General features: G+C 46.5%; 6 protein-coding genes across 8 annotated transcripts in view; 5 read left to right on the forward strand and 1 right to left on the reverse strand.

Annotated features, from left to right (window-relative positions):
- LOC112345306 overlaps window positions 1-1,259 on the reverse strand; it is a 1,732-nt gene extending 473 nt beyond the window's left edge. The window contains exons 1-6 of the mRNA XM_024671736.1: window positions 1,061-1,259; window positions 902-1,015; window positions 527-849; window positions 350-467; window positions 222-300; window positions 7-69 (exon numbers count right to left, since the gene is read on the reverse strand). Coding sequence (XP_024527504.1) covers window positions 7-69; window positions 222-300; window positions 350-467; window positions 527-849; window positions 902-1,015; window positions 1,061-1,224 — 861 coding nt within the window. The 5' untranslated portion in view covers window positions 1,225-1,259. The remainder of the gene's footprint in view (window positions 1-6; window positions 70-221; window positions 301-349; window positions 468-526; window positions 850-901; window positions 1,016-1,060) is intronic.
- Window positions 1,260-1,279: 20 nt separating this feature from the next.
- On the forward strand, window positions 1,280-3,590 carry LOC9634709 (dihydrodipicolinate reductase-like protein CRR1, chloroplastic). Its single transcript, XM_024672232.1, has 10 exons — window positions 1,280-1,530; window positions 1,593-2,159; window positions 2,211-2,333; window positions 2,395-2,466; window positions 2,522-2,683; window positions 2,765-2,881; window positions 2,938-3,033; window positions 3,103-3,201; window positions 3,255-3,341; window positions 3,395-3,590. The coding sequence occupies exons 2-10, from the start codon at window positions 2,052-2,054 to the stop codon at window positions 3,425-3,427; spliced, it is 897 nt and encodes a 298-aa protein (XP_024528000.1). The 5' UTR covers window positions 1,280-1,530; window positions 1,593-2,051; the 3' UTR covers window positions 3,428-3,590.
- LOC9631671 lies at window positions 1,327-1,823 on the forward strand. The gene is made up of 2 exons (XM_024671737.1): window positions 1,327-1,530; window positions 1,626-1,823. The coding sequence occupies exons 1-2, from the start codon at window positions 1,327-1,329 to the stop codon at window positions 1,821-1,823; spliced, it is 402 nt and encodes a 133-aa protein (XP_024527505.1).
- Window positions 3,591-6,118: 2,528 nt separating the features above from the next.
- Window positions 6,119-6,914, forward strand: LOC9634711. The gene is made up of 2 exons (XM_002966806.2): window positions 6,119-6,388; window positions 6,440-6,914. Exons 1-2 carry the CDS (start codon window positions 6,240-6,242, stop codon window positions 6,846-6,848), a joined length of 558 nt encoding a protein of 185 aa, XP_002966852.1. The 5' UTR covers window positions 6,119-6,239; the 3' UTR covers window positions 6,849-6,914.
- A 1,560-nt stretch (window positions 6,915-8,474) lies between these two features.
- On the forward strand, window positions 8,475-13,148 carry LOC9634712 (extensin-2). Its single transcript, XM_002966807.2, has 4 exons — window positions 8,475-9,673; window positions 9,847-10,071; window positions 12,541-12,630; window positions 12,911-13,148. Exons 1-4 carry the CDS (start codon window positions 8,727-8,729, stop codon window positions 13,146-13,148), a joined length of 1,500 nt encoding a protein of 499 aa, XP_002966853.2. The 5' UTR covers window positions 8,475-8,726.
- On the forward strand, window positions 13,124-16,025 carry LOC9634713 (mitogen-activated protein kinase 15). Of its 3 annotated transcripts, none has more exons than XM_024671636.1 (11): window positions 13,124-13,445; window positions 13,579-13,987; window positions 14,052-14,179; window positions 14,231-14,290; window positions 14,352-14,501; window positions 14,551-14,706; window positions 14,768-14,905; window positions 14,966-15,039; window positions 15,088-15,192; window positions 15,249-15,391; window positions 15,445-16,025. In XM_024671636.1, the coding sequence occupies exons 1-11, from the start codon at window positions 13,257-13,259 to the stop codon at window positions 15,768-15,770; spliced, it is 1,878 nt and encodes a 625-aa protein (XP_024527404.1). In that variant the 5' UTR covers window positions 13,124-13,256; the 3' UTR covers window positions 15,771-16,025. The 3 variants fall into 3 exon arrangements, with proteins under 3 accessions (XP_024527404.1, XP_024527406.1, XP_024527407.1); XM_024671638.1 differs by having other exon boundaries at window positions 15,249-15,379; XM_024671639.1 differs by having other exon boundaries at window positions 15,249-15,395; window positions 15,445-15,607.
- The last annotated feature ends 33 nt before the right edge of the window (window positions 16,026-16,058 follow it).

Raw genomic sequence — 16,058 nt, forward strand, 5'->3', positions numbered from 1 at the left:
AGCTGCTTTCAGATCCTCTGAAAACACCGGAGCTTGGTCCTTCGACTGGGATTGAAGACCCTTGTCCTTCTGGATTCACGGAAGACAACGGTTTAAACTGAGTTTGTTTCTCCTGCACTTGAATATCATTTTCTTTTCCCTGTTCTCTACAAACAATGGCAGAGCACCCCCATAAGACAGTCAATGCTGATGCAGAAGCTAAAGAAAGGTAGAAGTCCCACCTCTAAGAGATCTTGGACTTTATTGGTAGTAGCAAATAGTTTCTCGCTAGCTATTTGTTCGTCCTGAGAAACCGTCTCCCTGATGGAAACCAAGATGACAAAGATAAGAACAAAAAAAGCAAGCTCACCTGGAGCTGATGAAGGGTGTGAGCTTCGATCGTAGCAGCGCTGCTTTTCTCAGTGCAACCATTTCCAAGGCTTCGTCCTCGCTGTCAGATTCTTCAGTCGTGCTTAAAGCCTCGTTTTCTTCTCAAAATCGAACGAAAGAGTTTTTAGTGCTTCGAGGATTTAGAAGACGAATGTACCTTGATCCGAAGAGAACTCTCCCGTACGTAGGAACTTCTCAGCTTTTTCTTCCAAGACCTGGCTCGAATCTACTCCAAGAACATCTGGAGAAGGCGGCCTTATTACATCGAGATACTCAAGCTGGTGATGGCTGGCTCTCTCTTCATCTTCTGTCCTGGCAGAACCGTTAAGAACAACATCGTTCTCGACTTGCGGCTGTAGAGCATCACAACTTTCATCCACAATGTTTCCAACAACAGGCTGGCTCGAGACGGGAGTCGAAGCTAAGAGCTGTGCGATGGCTTTGTAGCCTCTGCGTCTCACAACGTTGGCAAGATCTTGGCTAGAGGAAGAACAAGGAAATCCATAAGAAAAATCTTTCGCTCAAAGCATACCGTCCATTGCTCGCTAGCTCCTTTGTACTTGGAACTTTATCAGAAGGAAGTCCATTAGCTACCATGAATTCCCGGAGCTCCCGCGCCAAATTCGCATCGTTCCACGGCTTACTCCTAAAAATCCTCTTCGATCAGAAGCACAGCTACAGTAACACACACCTGGAATCCTGAATTGAGCTGGAGCAAAGAAATACCCTCAATTTCGTGAGCTCCCGGCCCGCATTCTTGCACCCCCTAAACTGGAGCTCCGCGGCGCCAGCGGATCCAGCAGCGCCATGCCTCCAGAAGCTCGGAGAAGGCGCAGCGACAGCTGCGACCTCCATCTTCTTCCGAAGAACCCTAATTTCGTATTTTTCCGGGAATATGCCTCAAGGATCTTCTCCAAGAACCCTAAAAACAGAGAAGGGGAAAAGAGCGGCATTGCGATGAATCGCGATCTCCACGCAGGGCAAATTCTCTGGCGCCACATCGTATGGCGCACCAGGGAATCCAAGGTGTTCTTCGCCGGCTTCATGGGAGCGTGCCTCGTGGTGCCGTGGGTGGTGGCCGAGGGATTCATCTGGGCGTCGCGGCGCAATGAGGAGAAGCTCAACAAGGAGCTTGGCCAGAGGCCCATGGGCGTGTCATCGGTGAGTGCCGGCATTCTTTCTTGGACGATCGCTCGACAATATTTCTTGTGATCTTGCGCTAGGACATGTCAAAGGTGAATAAAGATCGCCTCCAGGAGCTTCTGGACGATGTGAAGAACAAGCGCGATATCAACGATCGCTACGCCGCGGCGCTGCGTGGCCAGATCATGACAGGGCCTCCGGAAGCTCGAGTTCTTCACAAGGGAGGCGGCACGACTTTGCCACCGATTCCAGCTCCAAGCCCAGTCCAGGCAGCGTCTAGCAAGCCACAGCCAGCAACACAGACGGCTTGAGTTGATTCATATCCTTCTTTTCATCGTTTCTTCTTCTTTGTTCTTCACTGAGAATGTTTGCTGGAGTTTTTCCAGGATTATCGATCGCTATGTTCTCGGCATTCCTTTGAATGGATCATACGTTTAAAGCTCACGGAACAGTTTCTTTACGCTTTCACTTTGCTGGAGATTTTTTCTTCGGTTTAAGTGAATCCAGTTGCTTAGGTTGTTTGGTTCTCTTTCTCTCTTATGGCTATGGTGTGCTGCAGCTTGGGACTCGAGTGGAAGGCTAGACCCGGAGTTTTAATCTCTGCCTCTACGGCCCAAGGCGCGAAATCTTCATCCTCCAATATCAAGGTTGGTTCTTTCCATTTTCCTTTCTCGTTGGTTTCACGGTTCCTTGCTCAGGTGATTGTAAGTGGTGCTTGCAAAGACATTGGCAAGGCTGCCATTGCAGCAATCTCGAAAGCCCGAGGAATGGAAGTTGCCGGAGCTATTGACACAATACGTGTTGGCGAAGACGTCGGTGAGGTAAAGCTTTCCTTTTTTTCTCTTTTTCTCTCTAGAGTCTTATAGGGAGCTACATTATCAGGTTGCCGGATTGGAAGCACTAGAAGTACCAGTGTCCAACAATCTCGTCACGGTCTTGGGCTCTCTGTCTCAAGTTAGAGTATAGCATTTCCATTTCGTAAGTTTTATATGTGGTATTCTTTCCACAGTCGCGTCCAACCGGAGTAGTGGTCGACTTCTCGGAGGCATCCGAGGTCCTCGAGAATGTAAGACAAGCGACAGCGTTTGGGATGAGGAGCGTGGTTGCGGTGCCAGGTGTGGATTTGGACGTCGTCTCGCAGCTTATCACATTTTGCGAAAAGGCCAGCATGGTGAGATGTGGTGAGTTAAGCTGTGGAGTTTCTCCGTCCTTTGCTTCTCTATCTATGTCTCAGCGTGTGCCTGACTTGCAGGGCTGTGTCATCGCACCAACGCTTTCGATTGGAGCTATTCTTCTTCAGGAAGCGGCCATTGCTGCGTCTTTCCACTACAGTCACGTCGACATAGTTGAGTCCCTGCAGAGCGCCAAGGTTTGCCACCTCTTTCAAAGTTTACATGGTTGAGATCTTCCTTGCTTTGTATGTAGAACGTTTATCCTTCTTCGGAGGCTCTCAGAGTTGCAAAGAGCATGACCGGCATGGGGCGCGTTTACAACGACTCCGATTTCTCCAAAGAACATCCGGTAAAGTCCAGTGTTCTTCATTTTTTATTCATTTAGATTTCTTAGTCTTCACTGTCCTTGTTCGTGAAGGCAAGAGGCGAGCTCGTAGACGATGGAATTAGGATCCACAGTATGGTTTCACCTGGATTCATTTCAAGCCTCGCCGTAAGCCTTTCAGGCCCAGGAGAGGTAATTTGTTCTCATACTCATACCTTGCGAAAGTTTCTCACCACTTTCCACAGGTGTTTTCTCTGAGGCACGATATAACAGATGTTAAGGCTCTCATGCCTGGGCTCTTGGTTGCCATTCGACGAGTTATCAGGCTTCAGGTAACAGGACAAATTTGCCAAATCTCATGGTTATCGTTTGATCTTTTTCGCAGTCTCTTGTCTATGGACTAGAAAAAATACTATGACTGAATCGATGGGGTCCATCAAATCGTTCCGGCCTCCATTTCCTTTGGTGAGATTATCCTACTTAATGCATTCAAAAGCGAAGTTTTCTTGTCTTCGGGGTAGTTGTGCAAAATCCGAACTAAAAGAAATAGAAGCTTTAAGTGGAAACAAGTTCGAGATAAACTTCAGGTCGTCTTTGATTCTTCCGTAAAAGTTGGCGGAGCTTTCGCGACACTCGGGCCACCACGGAATCTCTTCGCCCCACTTGCAATCGTGCATTTGCTTTCAGCTCCCCTTTCTTCGATTCCCGTAGCTCAACAGGTTTTTCCATTTCAGATCTCGTCCTAGTTAGAGATGAAGGCTCTCGTTGGAGATGAAGTCCCGGAATATACTTTACGAACACGTCCGCTGGACGCATACCAAACTCCGGAAAGCCCAAAAGAGCCAAGCCATGAATTACAAGCTGCTGGCTGGGAGTGGAGGAAGCACTTTGCTGGAGTCCAAGTTTGTTTCCACACGGAGGTTAGTTATAAGCCCCATGAGCTGGAGTGAACTCATGAGTGAACAGTGATGATCCCTCTGGAATCCATCCATGAGACAGCCCCCCGCGTTTTAACAGAATATAGGTGCGGTTTGTGAATTCCCCTTTATACTCCTCGCATCAGCTTTTGTCCTTTTACCTTGGCATGGCATGCATGCCGCAAGCGCGTAGATCTTCTTCTTCTTCTTCCTATTGTATGGTAGTATAATGTTTGTACTGTCTTCGCGTATGTGTCAACTGCACGAAGATCGACAGCAATCTCACGCTCGTCAACTTTGATGGTTTCAAGGGTGGTGGGATTCACTCCAGCGAGGCTACGATTGCATCAAATGTTTCTTGTTGGAGACTAGAACTTGCTGCTTTTGCTAGAAAGTTTTCAGTGTTCCAGATAGCGTGCATGCAACTCCTGCTGATGTTGATGCCTGGGCAGAAAAGAGGAAAATCGCAGCCCGTGGCCTCGATCCTCTTTGCCTTTACTTTTTCTTTTCTCTCCATTTTTTGATAATCACACTTTTTGTGGTTGTTTTCAGGCATTCAAGGCTTTCCAAGAATAAATAACCTCTCCGCGAGTGAAAACGAAGCTCCGGCGGGGAATAGGCAGTAGGGATGAATCGATTTCAAGAGAAAGAAACAAAAAGTCACCGCGTAACTTTGGCAGCTTGATCGTAGCGGGCAGTACCCGCAGTAGGATGTACTGAGATTCGACCCAACACTCTTTAAACTCTGACCCGGTAAATTCACTCGGCTTTGGATTGATACGTAAGAACTTACTCGCATGGATAAAAAAATCAACGTAGCAAAACACGTAGTTGGTTCCTCCATTTTGTTTTCTATCCTGGAAGATTTACTGTGGATTGCGCGCGTAAGCGCGGCGTGAAAACGGGGCGGAGACAAAGCGAGAAAGAGTAAAAACAAGGAATAGAGTCGAGCTTTGCGCTGTGAGCTACAGCGTTGAGTCAGTCTGGCTGGCATCTCTGGCGCTATAAATCTCCACTCCACTCGCTCTCATCCCTCATCTCTTTGCTCCTCCTCCAGCTCTTCTTCTCGAGAGCTCTTCACTCAGCTCTAGATTGAGGAGCATCCCTCAATCGCTCGTCGCGTCGCTCGCTGGCTGCTCCAATCCGATCCGATCGCACCACCAGCAGCACCGGCGATTCTAGATCTCCATTCTCTGCGGGCTTTCAATCAGTGAGATCGATCATTCCAGCATAGGAAAGACGGAAAAAAGATAAGGAGAACAGGGGATTTTGCGAGCTCGATCTTCCGGCAAAATGGGGACCAGATTGGTGGCTTCCCGCAGCTCGATCGCCCTGGGATGGGCTCTAGCACTGGTGACAATCGCGGCATTGGGAGAGATTAATGTGGTGAGCGCGAATTACGATTACTCCTCGCCGCCGCCGCCTTATGTGTACAAGTCCCCACCTCCGCCATCCCCATCGCCGCCTCCTCCGTACGTCTACAAATCGCCGCCTCCGCCGTCCCCCTCGCCACCACCACCATACGTCTACAAATCACCGCCGCCACCATCTCCATCTCCACCTCCTCCTTACATTTATAAATCTCCTCCTCCGCCATCTCCATCTCCGCCACCTCCCTATGTCTATAAGTCGCCGCCGCCGCCATCTCCGTCTCCTCCACCCCCGTACGTATACAAATCTCCACCACCTCCCTATATCTACAAGTCGCCCCCACCGCCGTACGTCTACAAATCGCCGCCGCCGCCATCTCCATCTCCTCCACCCCCGTACGTATACAAATCTCCACCACCTCCATCTCCCTCTCCACCACCCCCGTATGTGTACCAATCCCCGCCACCGCCATCTCCCTCGCCACCTCCTCCATATGTTTACAGCTCGCCACCTCCGCCATCTCCATCCCCACCTCCGCCTTATGTGTATAAGTCTCCACCGCCTCCATCTCCATCGCCGCCACCTCCTTATGTGTACAAGTCTCCACCGCCTCCATCTCCATCGCCGCCACCTCCTTATGTATATAAATCCCCACCACCACCTTCACCATCGCCTCCACCCCCTCCTTCTCCATTGCCACCTCCTCCTTATTACTACCAGTCACCACCACCACCCTCACCATCGCCACCTCCGTACGTCTATAGCTCACCACCTCCGCCCGTGTATTACTATAGCTCTCCTCCTCCTCCATCTTACTATTGATTTGAGATGATGAGCTTCTAGTGTTTGGGATTGGAGTCAATGAGAATAAAAATAAATATAATAACATCTTAGGGCACTTTATTAGGTCCTGGGTCAATTCCCTATACTTTCTAGGGCTGGATGGGGTTCGTGCATCTCAAGGATCTGGTAACTCCGCAGGATGTGCTCAACGACCGGAGCTGGAAGATCAAGGAGCTGGGTCTTCCTAACTACTGGGATGATCCCGTGGGCTTCCTGACTGGCTACTTATCAATACTGATTCGCAACAGGTAAGGAAAACTCGAATAAATCTTCCTGCGTGTGACATGATCGCTGCGCAGTGGAGAATTCAAGGGCACGCGAGATGGCGCTGTCGTCCTCCTCTGTGGCCGCACCCCTTACGACATGTACCATTGCCTGGACAAGGAGATGAACAAGAACGATGGGCCTTACCTCCTCTTCGGCATGCTCCTGTCCAGGGGGTTTCGCGTCACCTTTTACAGGTGGGAGCGGGCTGGCGATGGCGAGGGGGTGCGCAAGGACGTGTGTGATAAGGCATACAATTTCAACATTTCGGCCGAGGTTCGCCACGTGATCGGGCCGACCATCCGCGGGATGCTGAATACCGTCTACACCGGCCCTTACGTCGATCTCCAGGTGCTCAAGTCTGGAGTTGACACCGAGCTTATCCAGCCGGAAGACTACGATCTGTTTGCGGACTATCCAAGTCGCCGTGTTATTCTGGTGTGAAGTGTGTGCTTGTGCAAGGCTTTCAATTTGTCCTTTTTAATTCAAGATTTCATTCATTCATGGTTTCATAAATAGTTTCCCGAGTGAACAAGCATGTCAGTTGTAAAATTGTGTAGTGTATACACAAGAGTATGCGATATGGCTTGGTATAAGGGTTTTCCATGTTTTTGTTCTTAGAATCTTTATCAACGGTGTGATAACCTTAGGAAAATCCTGGTTTGCTAGCATGCATACTAGATTACAATGCTTTCAAGCTCTCTCCACTTTCTTGTATTAATTTATGCATGCCAGCTAGAGTACCTTTATGACCTCTAGATCTCCTTGTTTCTTATGATATTTAAAGCTTTTGATCTGTGTCCGGTGTGTGGTGCCTCTCTTCAACGTCAGGTCATTGTGCTCTCAATTCCATTGTGATTCGCTAAGCGGAAAAGGGGACTCTCTGATAAATAAATATCCTAAACATATAAATAAATCAGAAGGCGAAAGTAGATAAAAAAAGTGATGTTAATAGTCAGTGATTTGTTGGTTGGACTGACCAATAACAAATAATGATCTTGTCAATTTATTTCTTTGTGAATTACAACTTCCAATCCCATTTGCATATTACTTTGGATGGTGATGTTTATCAAAGTCCAAAAGTTGAGCAAAAGAAAGAAAGTATATATAGACACACACAATACATATATTATATAGAGGATCCTTTTAACGGAATATAGGTGTGGTTTATAAATTGTTTTTTCCTTTGGCATGGCAGATCTCTTATTCTTCTTCTTACTCTTTTTATTATTATTGAAAACAATAATAACTTTTGATATTATAAATTTTTTTTATAATATTCACTTCGCAAGGCTATGATTTCATCTTGTTGGAGACTAGAAGTTATTGTTTTTGCTAGAAAGTTTCAAGAGTTCCAGATAGCGTGCATGCAACTCCTGCTGATGTTGATGCCTGGGCAGGAAAAAGAAGAAGAAAGAGCAATCCGTGGTTTTGATTCTCTTTGCCTTTTACTTTTTTTTTTTCCTTTAATCAGTTTTTGATAATCAGGTTTTTTGCAGGCATTCAAGGCTTTCCGTTGGCGTTGTTGACACAATAATAAATACCCTCTCTGCGAGTGAAAACGAAGCTCCGGCTGGAATAGGCGATAGGGGTGAATCGATTTCGAGGAAAAGAAACAGAAAGTCACCGCGTAACTTTGGCAGCTTGATCGTAGCGAGCAGTACTCGCAGTAGGATGTTCCACTGCGAGTACTGAAAATGCCCACTGATAAGTAGATTCTACCCAACACTCTTTAAACTCTGACCCGGTAAATTCACTCGGCTTTGGATTGATACGTGGAATAGGCAAAACTTGCATGGATAAAAAAATCAACGTAGCAAAACACGTATATCAAACAAGAGAGTCGGTTCCTCCATTTTGTTTTCTGTCCTGGAAGATTTACTGTGGATTGCCCGCGTAAGCGCAGCGTGAGAACGAGGAGAGACAAAGCGACCCATTCAAATAAAGGGCGAGAGAAAGAGTAAAAACAAGGAATAGAGTCGAGCTTTGCGTTGTGAGCTACAGCATTGAGTCAGTCTGGCTGGCATCTCTGGCACTACAAATCTCCACTCACTCTCATCCCTCATCTCTTTGCTCCTCCTCGAGCTCTTCCTCTCGAGAGCTCTTCACTCAGCTCTAGATTGAGGAGCATCCCTCAATCGCTCGTCGCGTCGCTCGCTGGCTGCTCCAATCCGATCCGATCGCACCACCAGCAGCACCGGCGATTCTAGATCTCAATTCTCTGCGAGGCTTTCAATCAGTGAGATCGATCATTCCAGCATAGAAAGACGGAAAAAGGATAAGGAGAACAGGGGGATTTTGCGAGCTCGATCTTCCGGCAAAATGGGGACCAGATTGGTGGCTTCCCGCAGCTCGATCGCCCTGGGATGGGCTCTAGCGCTGGTGACAATCGCGGCATTGGGAGAGATTAATGTGGTGAGCGCGAATTACGATTACTCTTCGCCGCCGCCGCCTTATGTGTACAAGTCGCCACCTCCGCCATCCCCGTCGCCGCCGCCTCCGTACATCTACAAATCGCCGCCTCCGCCGTCTTCTTCGCCGCCACCACCATACGTCTACAAATCACCGCCGCCACCATCTCCATCTCCGCCTCCTCCTTACATTTATAAATCTCCTCCTCCGCCATCTCCGTCTCCGCCACCTCCATATGTCTATAAGTCGCCGCCGCCGCCATCTCCCTCTCCGCCACCCCCGTACGTATACAAATCTCCACCACCTCCATCTCCCTCCCCGCCACCCCCGTATGTGTATCAATCCCCGCCACCGCCATCTCCCTCGCCGCCTCCTCCATATGTTTACAGCTCGCCACCTCCGCCATCTCCCTCACCACCACCACCGTACGTTTACAAATCTCCGCCGCCTCCATCTCCATCCCCGCCACCTCCTTATGTGTATAAATCTCCGCCGCCTCCATCTCCATCCCCGCCACCTCCATATGTGTACAAATCTCCGCCACCACCATCCCCATCCCCACCACCTCCATATGTGTACAAATCTCCGCCACCACCATCCCCATCACCACCTCCGCCATATGTATACAAATCCCCGCCACCACCTTCACCATCTCCGCCACCACCATACGTTTACCAATCTCCACCCCCGCCATCTCCATCGCCCCCTCCTCCTTACTACTACAAGTCGCCGCCACCACCCTCTCCATCCCCTCCACCACCGTATATCTACAAGTCTCCACCTCCGCCATCACCGTCCCCACCACCACCATACGTATACATGTCCCCTCCACCACCCTCGCCATCGCCGCCACCTCCGTACGTCTATAGCTCGCCACCACCTCCGCCCGTGTATTACTATAGCTCTCCTCCTCCTCCATCTTACTATTGATTCGACGAAGCATAAGGACGATGAGCTTCTAGTGTTGCGGATTTGAGTCAGTGTTATCGGATGATGTGCATTAATGAACGTTTGTGGCTTTTGCCCTTAGTTATAGTCTTGGCTGCGTCAGCGAGAGCCGCTGTCTAGATATGTTTCTATTGATTTTCTTTCCCAGTGCTAGAGATTTGTTACCTTCCATCTCGAAATCTTTCTCGAAACCTTTGGAAGTCATGCTCAAGGATTTTCCAGCTGAGCATAAAGCCAGAGTTTGCCTAGGAGATTTTATCTTCTGGTATCAGCGGAAGACGCTAGAGGCTTCCATTGCTCTGTCTCTGTGCTCCATAAAAGAATGGATGAAGAAAACCTGATGAAGGGCAGCATATACATTGTGAAGAAGTTGGTGCTTGGAATCTGTGAAAAACAAAAAGAAAGGTTTTGAGATCATTAAAATAATAGCTCCCGTTTACTATATAATCACATGTTGGTTCGGGATCAAGCACTACTTCCACTGCCATTCTTCGTTGCTCCTCCAGAGATGCCAGCCAGACTGACTCAACGCTATAGCTCACAGCGCAAAGCTTGACTCTATTCCTTGTTTTTACTCTTTCTCTCCCCCCTTTATTTGAATGGGTCGCTTTATCTCTTGTTCTCATACCGCTCTTGCATCGCTTGCTTCAACATTCTTCTTTGATCTCATCTCTTCATCGCTGCTCCAGCATGCTCCACTGCCACTGTCTCATCTTCTTCCTCTTTGCAGCCTTCATCACATAATCTTCTCAGCAGCTAGAGCATTCCCAAAAACATCTTTGTCTTCCTTTTTGGTTGCTACTACCTTCTTTTTGTTTGCTTCAGCAGCATTGCTGTTTTTTGCCATTGAATTAGATGGCTTGATCCTTGTCAAGCAATGCCTTATTATCATTCCTTGGCAGTGGCACTGGCTTGTGTGTCTTCATGGCTCTTGGCTTTAGTGGCATTGTTTGCTCCTCTTAGTTTTGTCTTTAGTCTGTGCTTTGACTGCTAATACTGTAATTTAAAAATCTAAATTGTCAAAATAGCATAAAATAGAATGTTACTTAACTAACTAATAGTGGAGAACTGCTAAGAAAAATGTTTTTAAATCTTGGCACATATGTTTTGAAAATTATAAGCCAATTTATTTAAAGAATGTTTAGATACTATGGTATTTTAACAATTACAAATGATATAGCTAATGGATTTATAATCTATCACATATTTAATAACTAAACTATATAAAATAAAATAAAAATTAATTGACAAATATAAAAAACTCCAATATAAAAGTAATTAAAAAACATTAACTAAATGAAAAATGATTCATTAGTATATCTTGTACAAACATAATTAATATAACTTATTTCATGATTATAAATATGATTTTTTTTCATTAATCACATTAATAATTTCTCAAAAAATATTATAAATTGGTTTCAATACAAGAATTTATTTATGTGTACTTACTTTTACTTTAAGGGCCTTTGCCACTATGCCTATAATCATAAAAAATATGTATAAATTATTATGCAGAAAATAATTAAAAAATAATTTTATTTTTGAAACAATTATAAATTTTATGTAAAATTTCTTAATATTTATTATTTATATTTATAGATAAAGGTTATAAAATTTCTAGTATAATATTTTAATCTAAAAAAATCAGTTGTAATGATGTATTTATAAAAGATTTTTAGAAAAAGATAATCACCATAAAAATTAATTAAAATAAATTTTTAAAAATTAGTTAATATATAATAGTAATCAAACACAACTAGAAAAAAAATGAAAGCATTAAAAATATTTTGCACAAATATCTTTTGATCTTGTTGTTCAAACTATATATTGAGTTGAGTTAAGTTGTTTAAGAAGAGTTAAAGTAGAGTAAAAATCCTAAATTAATAAATTAAAGATTCCTCAAACAGGATTAAGAAAAGTTCCAAGAAAAAAAAACTTTTGAATACAGAAGAATATTTTTTTATTTACTTTGTTATTTTATCAAAATTTACCAATCTAAGCATATTGCCATTAGTTTATTAAAGAAAATTGAAATGCCAACAAGATAATTGCTTGCTAGTCTATTAAGTGGCACTAGCCAAGATTGCTGTGATTTATATGTATATGCTTCTCCTGAGCTAGCTGTTCTTTGTTCATTGAATCACAACTATAAAGTTTTTGAAACACAAAATGTGAATGGAAATCTGGATTCTATTCCTCACAACCACCATGCTGTTTTTATAAAAGAGCAGCACATGCTGAAAACTCTGCTGCACCTGGACTTCTCAAAGCCAGACACGCAGCAAGAGTACCACAAGTTTCTGCATTGTCCCGGAAAGCAAGTGCAACACTCTTGAATTTCCAGCAAAACCTTGGCAGTTTTTTCTTTCCTTGCGAAGGGTTGTTGCATTGGTCGCGCGTCCCTCTCCAAAACCAAGAGGGTTTAACGCCTCTTTAAAGCAACTTATGGCATGCCTGGAAAGCCAAGAAGTGGAATGCTCCACATTTGGGTGCGCAAACCTTTGTGTTTTGGTGCCATTGGGAGGCTTGGATTGGATCCTGCACCCAAATCGAGTCACAAAAGCAATGCTTTGAATGTCCGAAAATTTTGACTTGAAATATAAAAAAAAAGTTGTAAGTTGTGCGAGAGTGAGTGGCTCCAGCGATAAAGCCGTGTTTTGCAGCTAACCAATCAGTTGGGAGCGTTGTCAACCCCGGCCTGCCCATTCCACCACAAGCGTTCATCGTGGCCGTTGCTTCGGCATCAATGATTAATTCGTAAATTGGTAAAAAGACACGATTTTCCTATCGACGCTCGGGGTGAATCGCGCGCGGAGGTGGCAGGCGCCAGGGCCGTCGGATGGCCAGCATGGAATTTAAAAAGGTAGGTCACGTGTTACGGTGGCAGTAAAAAAAGGCAAGTAATCGATTTACTGCCCTTTTTTTTCTTCCTCTCTCTTTCTTATGCTTTGGGCTGTGGTGGTGTGTCGTTCATCTTCCATTTCTTTGTGCGCGTCGCGTCGTCGGTGGGCGAGTGCTTGATCTGGCGCCTCGCGAGCTCTAGGTAGATCGCGGCTGGCCTCGGCGCGTCTGCGATAGGTATGGTGGCGCTCGATCTGGCGCCGGCGAGGGCGCTGTGCCACGATCTGGTGATCCGGGGCTAGGGCCGAGCAGGGAGATCGATATTTCGGGGCGGCGCAGGGATCTTGCGGCGGCTGGGGCGAGGGAGGAGCTGCATTTTGGGGGAATCCGGGATTAGGGCGTGGGGATGAGACAAGCGGCGGAGGGGTTCGATACCTGCTGTTGCCGCTGCCGGTTGCCATCGCCGAATTGCCAGAATTCTTCTATCTGGGACACGAGGAGGGTGCCGCGATTTGGGAATTCCCAGCTTGTGGAAGCTAGCGCTGTCAAGAACAAGGATGTTTTGTGGGAAGCCTGGGGATTGAGGGGCCGCTGCGGTGGATCATCACTGGATGCTTGCTCTTGCGTCGCGGCATTGCTGGGCAGCACATGGGTGGCACCCTCTTAGAGGGTTTTCGGCATTGGATCAATCGGCGCTTGGCTCAAGTTGACAATTCTCCTCCTCCAGCAGAGGCCTCGTCTGGGCCAAACAATTCCGGATCTCAGCGCCACCTGCGCTTGCAGCAATCCCTTGCAGGGCATCACGCTATGCAGCAGGGAGCTGATTCGCGTCGCAAGGTGAGACAGTGAGTGGAGTGTTTTATCCTCTTTTCCATTTTGTTTTTCCGCTTTGGAGCTTCCATAGCTAGGTAGTTTCTTACTGTTCACTTGGTGGTGGTTTTGATTCGTTTGCTTCTTGTGGGCTCCGCAGACTATGGCTGAGACTGAGTTCTTCACTGAGTATGGTGAAGCAAGTCGTTACAAAATCCTGGAGGTTATAGGCAAGGGCAGCTATGGTGTCGTCTGCTCGGCTACTGATATGCATACTGGAGATAAGGTTGCCATCAAGAAGATCAACGACATATTTGAGCACGTTTCAGATGCTACTCGCATTTTACGTGAAATCAAGCTTCTCAGGCTGCTGAGGCACCCGGATATCGTGGAGATCAAGCACATCATGCTGCCACCCTCCCGACGAGAGTTCAAGGACATTTACGTTGTCTTTGAGCTGATGGAGTCGGATCTGCATCAAGTGATCAAAGCAAATGACGATCTGACACCGGAACACTACCAGTTTTTTCTTTATCAGCTGCTACGAGCTCTGAAGTATATTCACACAGGTTTGCAACTTCTTGGTTATTCTTCAGTGTGCAATTCTCTGTTTCTTCTGTGCTCTTGATGCAGCGAATGTGTTCCATCGAGATTTGAAGCCAAAAAACATTCTTGCGAATGCCGACTGCAAGCTAAAAATCTGTGATTTTGGACTTGCTCGAGTTGCTTTTAACGATGCTCCGACGGCCATCTTTTGGACAGTAAGTGTATCAAACAAAGGATGGACATATCTGACTCTCCTTTTTTTCAAGGATTATGTTGCGACTAGGTGGTACCGAGCCCCCGAACTATGTGGCTCCTTCTTTTCCAAGGTGATTATGACATTGAAGTGTAACTGCAAGTAGAGTCTAATGTTTACTTTGTGGTCTGCAGTACACACCAGCAATTGATATCTGGAGTATTGGTTGTATATTCGCTGAAATCTTGACAGGAAAGCCGCTTTTTCCTGGAAAGAACGTAGTACACCAATTAGACCTCATGACGGATATGCTCGGAACGCCGTCGGCTGAATCTGTTGCCAGGGTTAGACTTTATTGTTTGTGTGATCGCCCGTAACTTTTGAATATTCCAGGTTCGAAATGAGAAGGCTAGAAGATATCTTAGTGGGATGCGAAAAAAGACGGCGATTCCATTTACTCAGAAGTTTCCGAATGCTGATCCCTTGGCGCTGAGGCTTCTTGAGAGATTGTTAGCTTTTGATCCTAAGGATCGACCAACGGCTGAGGAGGTAAATATATTTCTCCAGATTTTTTATGAGCAGGCTGCTAAGTTTGTCTGTTTTTCATCAGGCTTTAGCAGATCCATACTTCAGGGGACTGGCGAAAGTAGAGCGCGAGCCCTCTGCACAACCTATAACAAAAATGGAGTTCGAATTTGAGCGCCGAAGAATCAGTAAGGACGATGTGAGGGAATTAATTTATCGTGAGGTAGGCCAGTGTCGTGTGCCAGAGAGTTTTTTGATACTGATACTTTACCCTCTGCTTCAGATACTTGAGTATCATCCTCAAATGCTAGAGGAGTATCTCAACGGAACTGATCATGCTAACTTCATGTATCCAAGGTCTGACTGCCAAGTTTTCCATTTCCGCTAATAATCGTGCAATTGCAGTGCTGTCGACCAGTTCAAACGGCAGTTCGCCCAGCTTGAGGAGCACTACGGTAAAGGTGGTAACAATAATGCTGCTGTGGAGCGCCACCATGCATCGCTTCCCAGGTTTGAAGCTTTCCTCTTCATTGTAAACGTCATCCTAAAACGCATCAACATAACAGGCCGGCGACGGTGTACTCCAGCACTGCTGCTGCTGCAAGTGACTGTTCCAGCAAGGAACGAGAATACCACGACTCGGGGAAGTTCTCGGAGAAGCCTCAGCAGGAGAAGTCGACTAGAGCGCCACAGAAAGGTGGTTACCAAGGCAAGTTAAGTGCCCGAGACGATGTATCGCCCTGACGGTTTGCGTCTCCACAGGTGGTTTGGCAGCAAAGCCAGGCAAAGTGGTGAACTCCGGAGTGTCGGTCGTGACCCGAGACACGGTTGATGCGAGAAGGTTAGTGAAAAGCGCGAGCATCAGCAGCTCTCTCCAGCAATACACAGCCTCTGTTTATTCTTATGGGAGGAGAACGTTTGCTAAGTCCGACCGAGATGATAAGAAGGATAACACTGGCGAGTTTGTGGCAGTCCAACCCAAGGGGGCGGCGGCGGCGGCAGCAGCAGCGACGGAGGCCAAGAGCATCAGCGGCATGACAGCAACTCGCAAGGTAGCAGCAGCAGTGCAAAATGGTCGAACTTATTGACGAGAATACGATTGAGGAAGACAACGACGAAGACGATGAACAAGGATGGAAGAAGACGATGAGATCATCCCTGTTGTGTAACTGATGGTGAAGATATCGAGTGTTTGCGCGAGATGATCGATCGACCAGGGAGGAGGGAGAAAGAGACGAAGAACAAGAGAGACGAAGAGAGAGACGAAGAACAAGAGAAATTCTTTCTATTATTTTTTTCTTCTTCTTCCGTTGTGTCCGTACGGTATTGGAATATTTCCGTTATGGCGCGTATCTTCAAAAGTTTAGGGCTAGGGC

The sequence above is a fragment of the Selaginella moellendorffii genome, unplaced genomic scaffold, assembly GCF_000143415.4.
Source record: "Selaginella moellendorffii unplaced genomic scaffold, v1.0 SELMOscaffold_8, whole genome shotgun sequence".
Classification (NCBI taxonomy): Eukaryota; Viridiplantae; Streptophyta; class Lycopodiopsida; order Selaginellales; family Selaginellaceae; genus Selaginella; species Selaginella moellendorffii.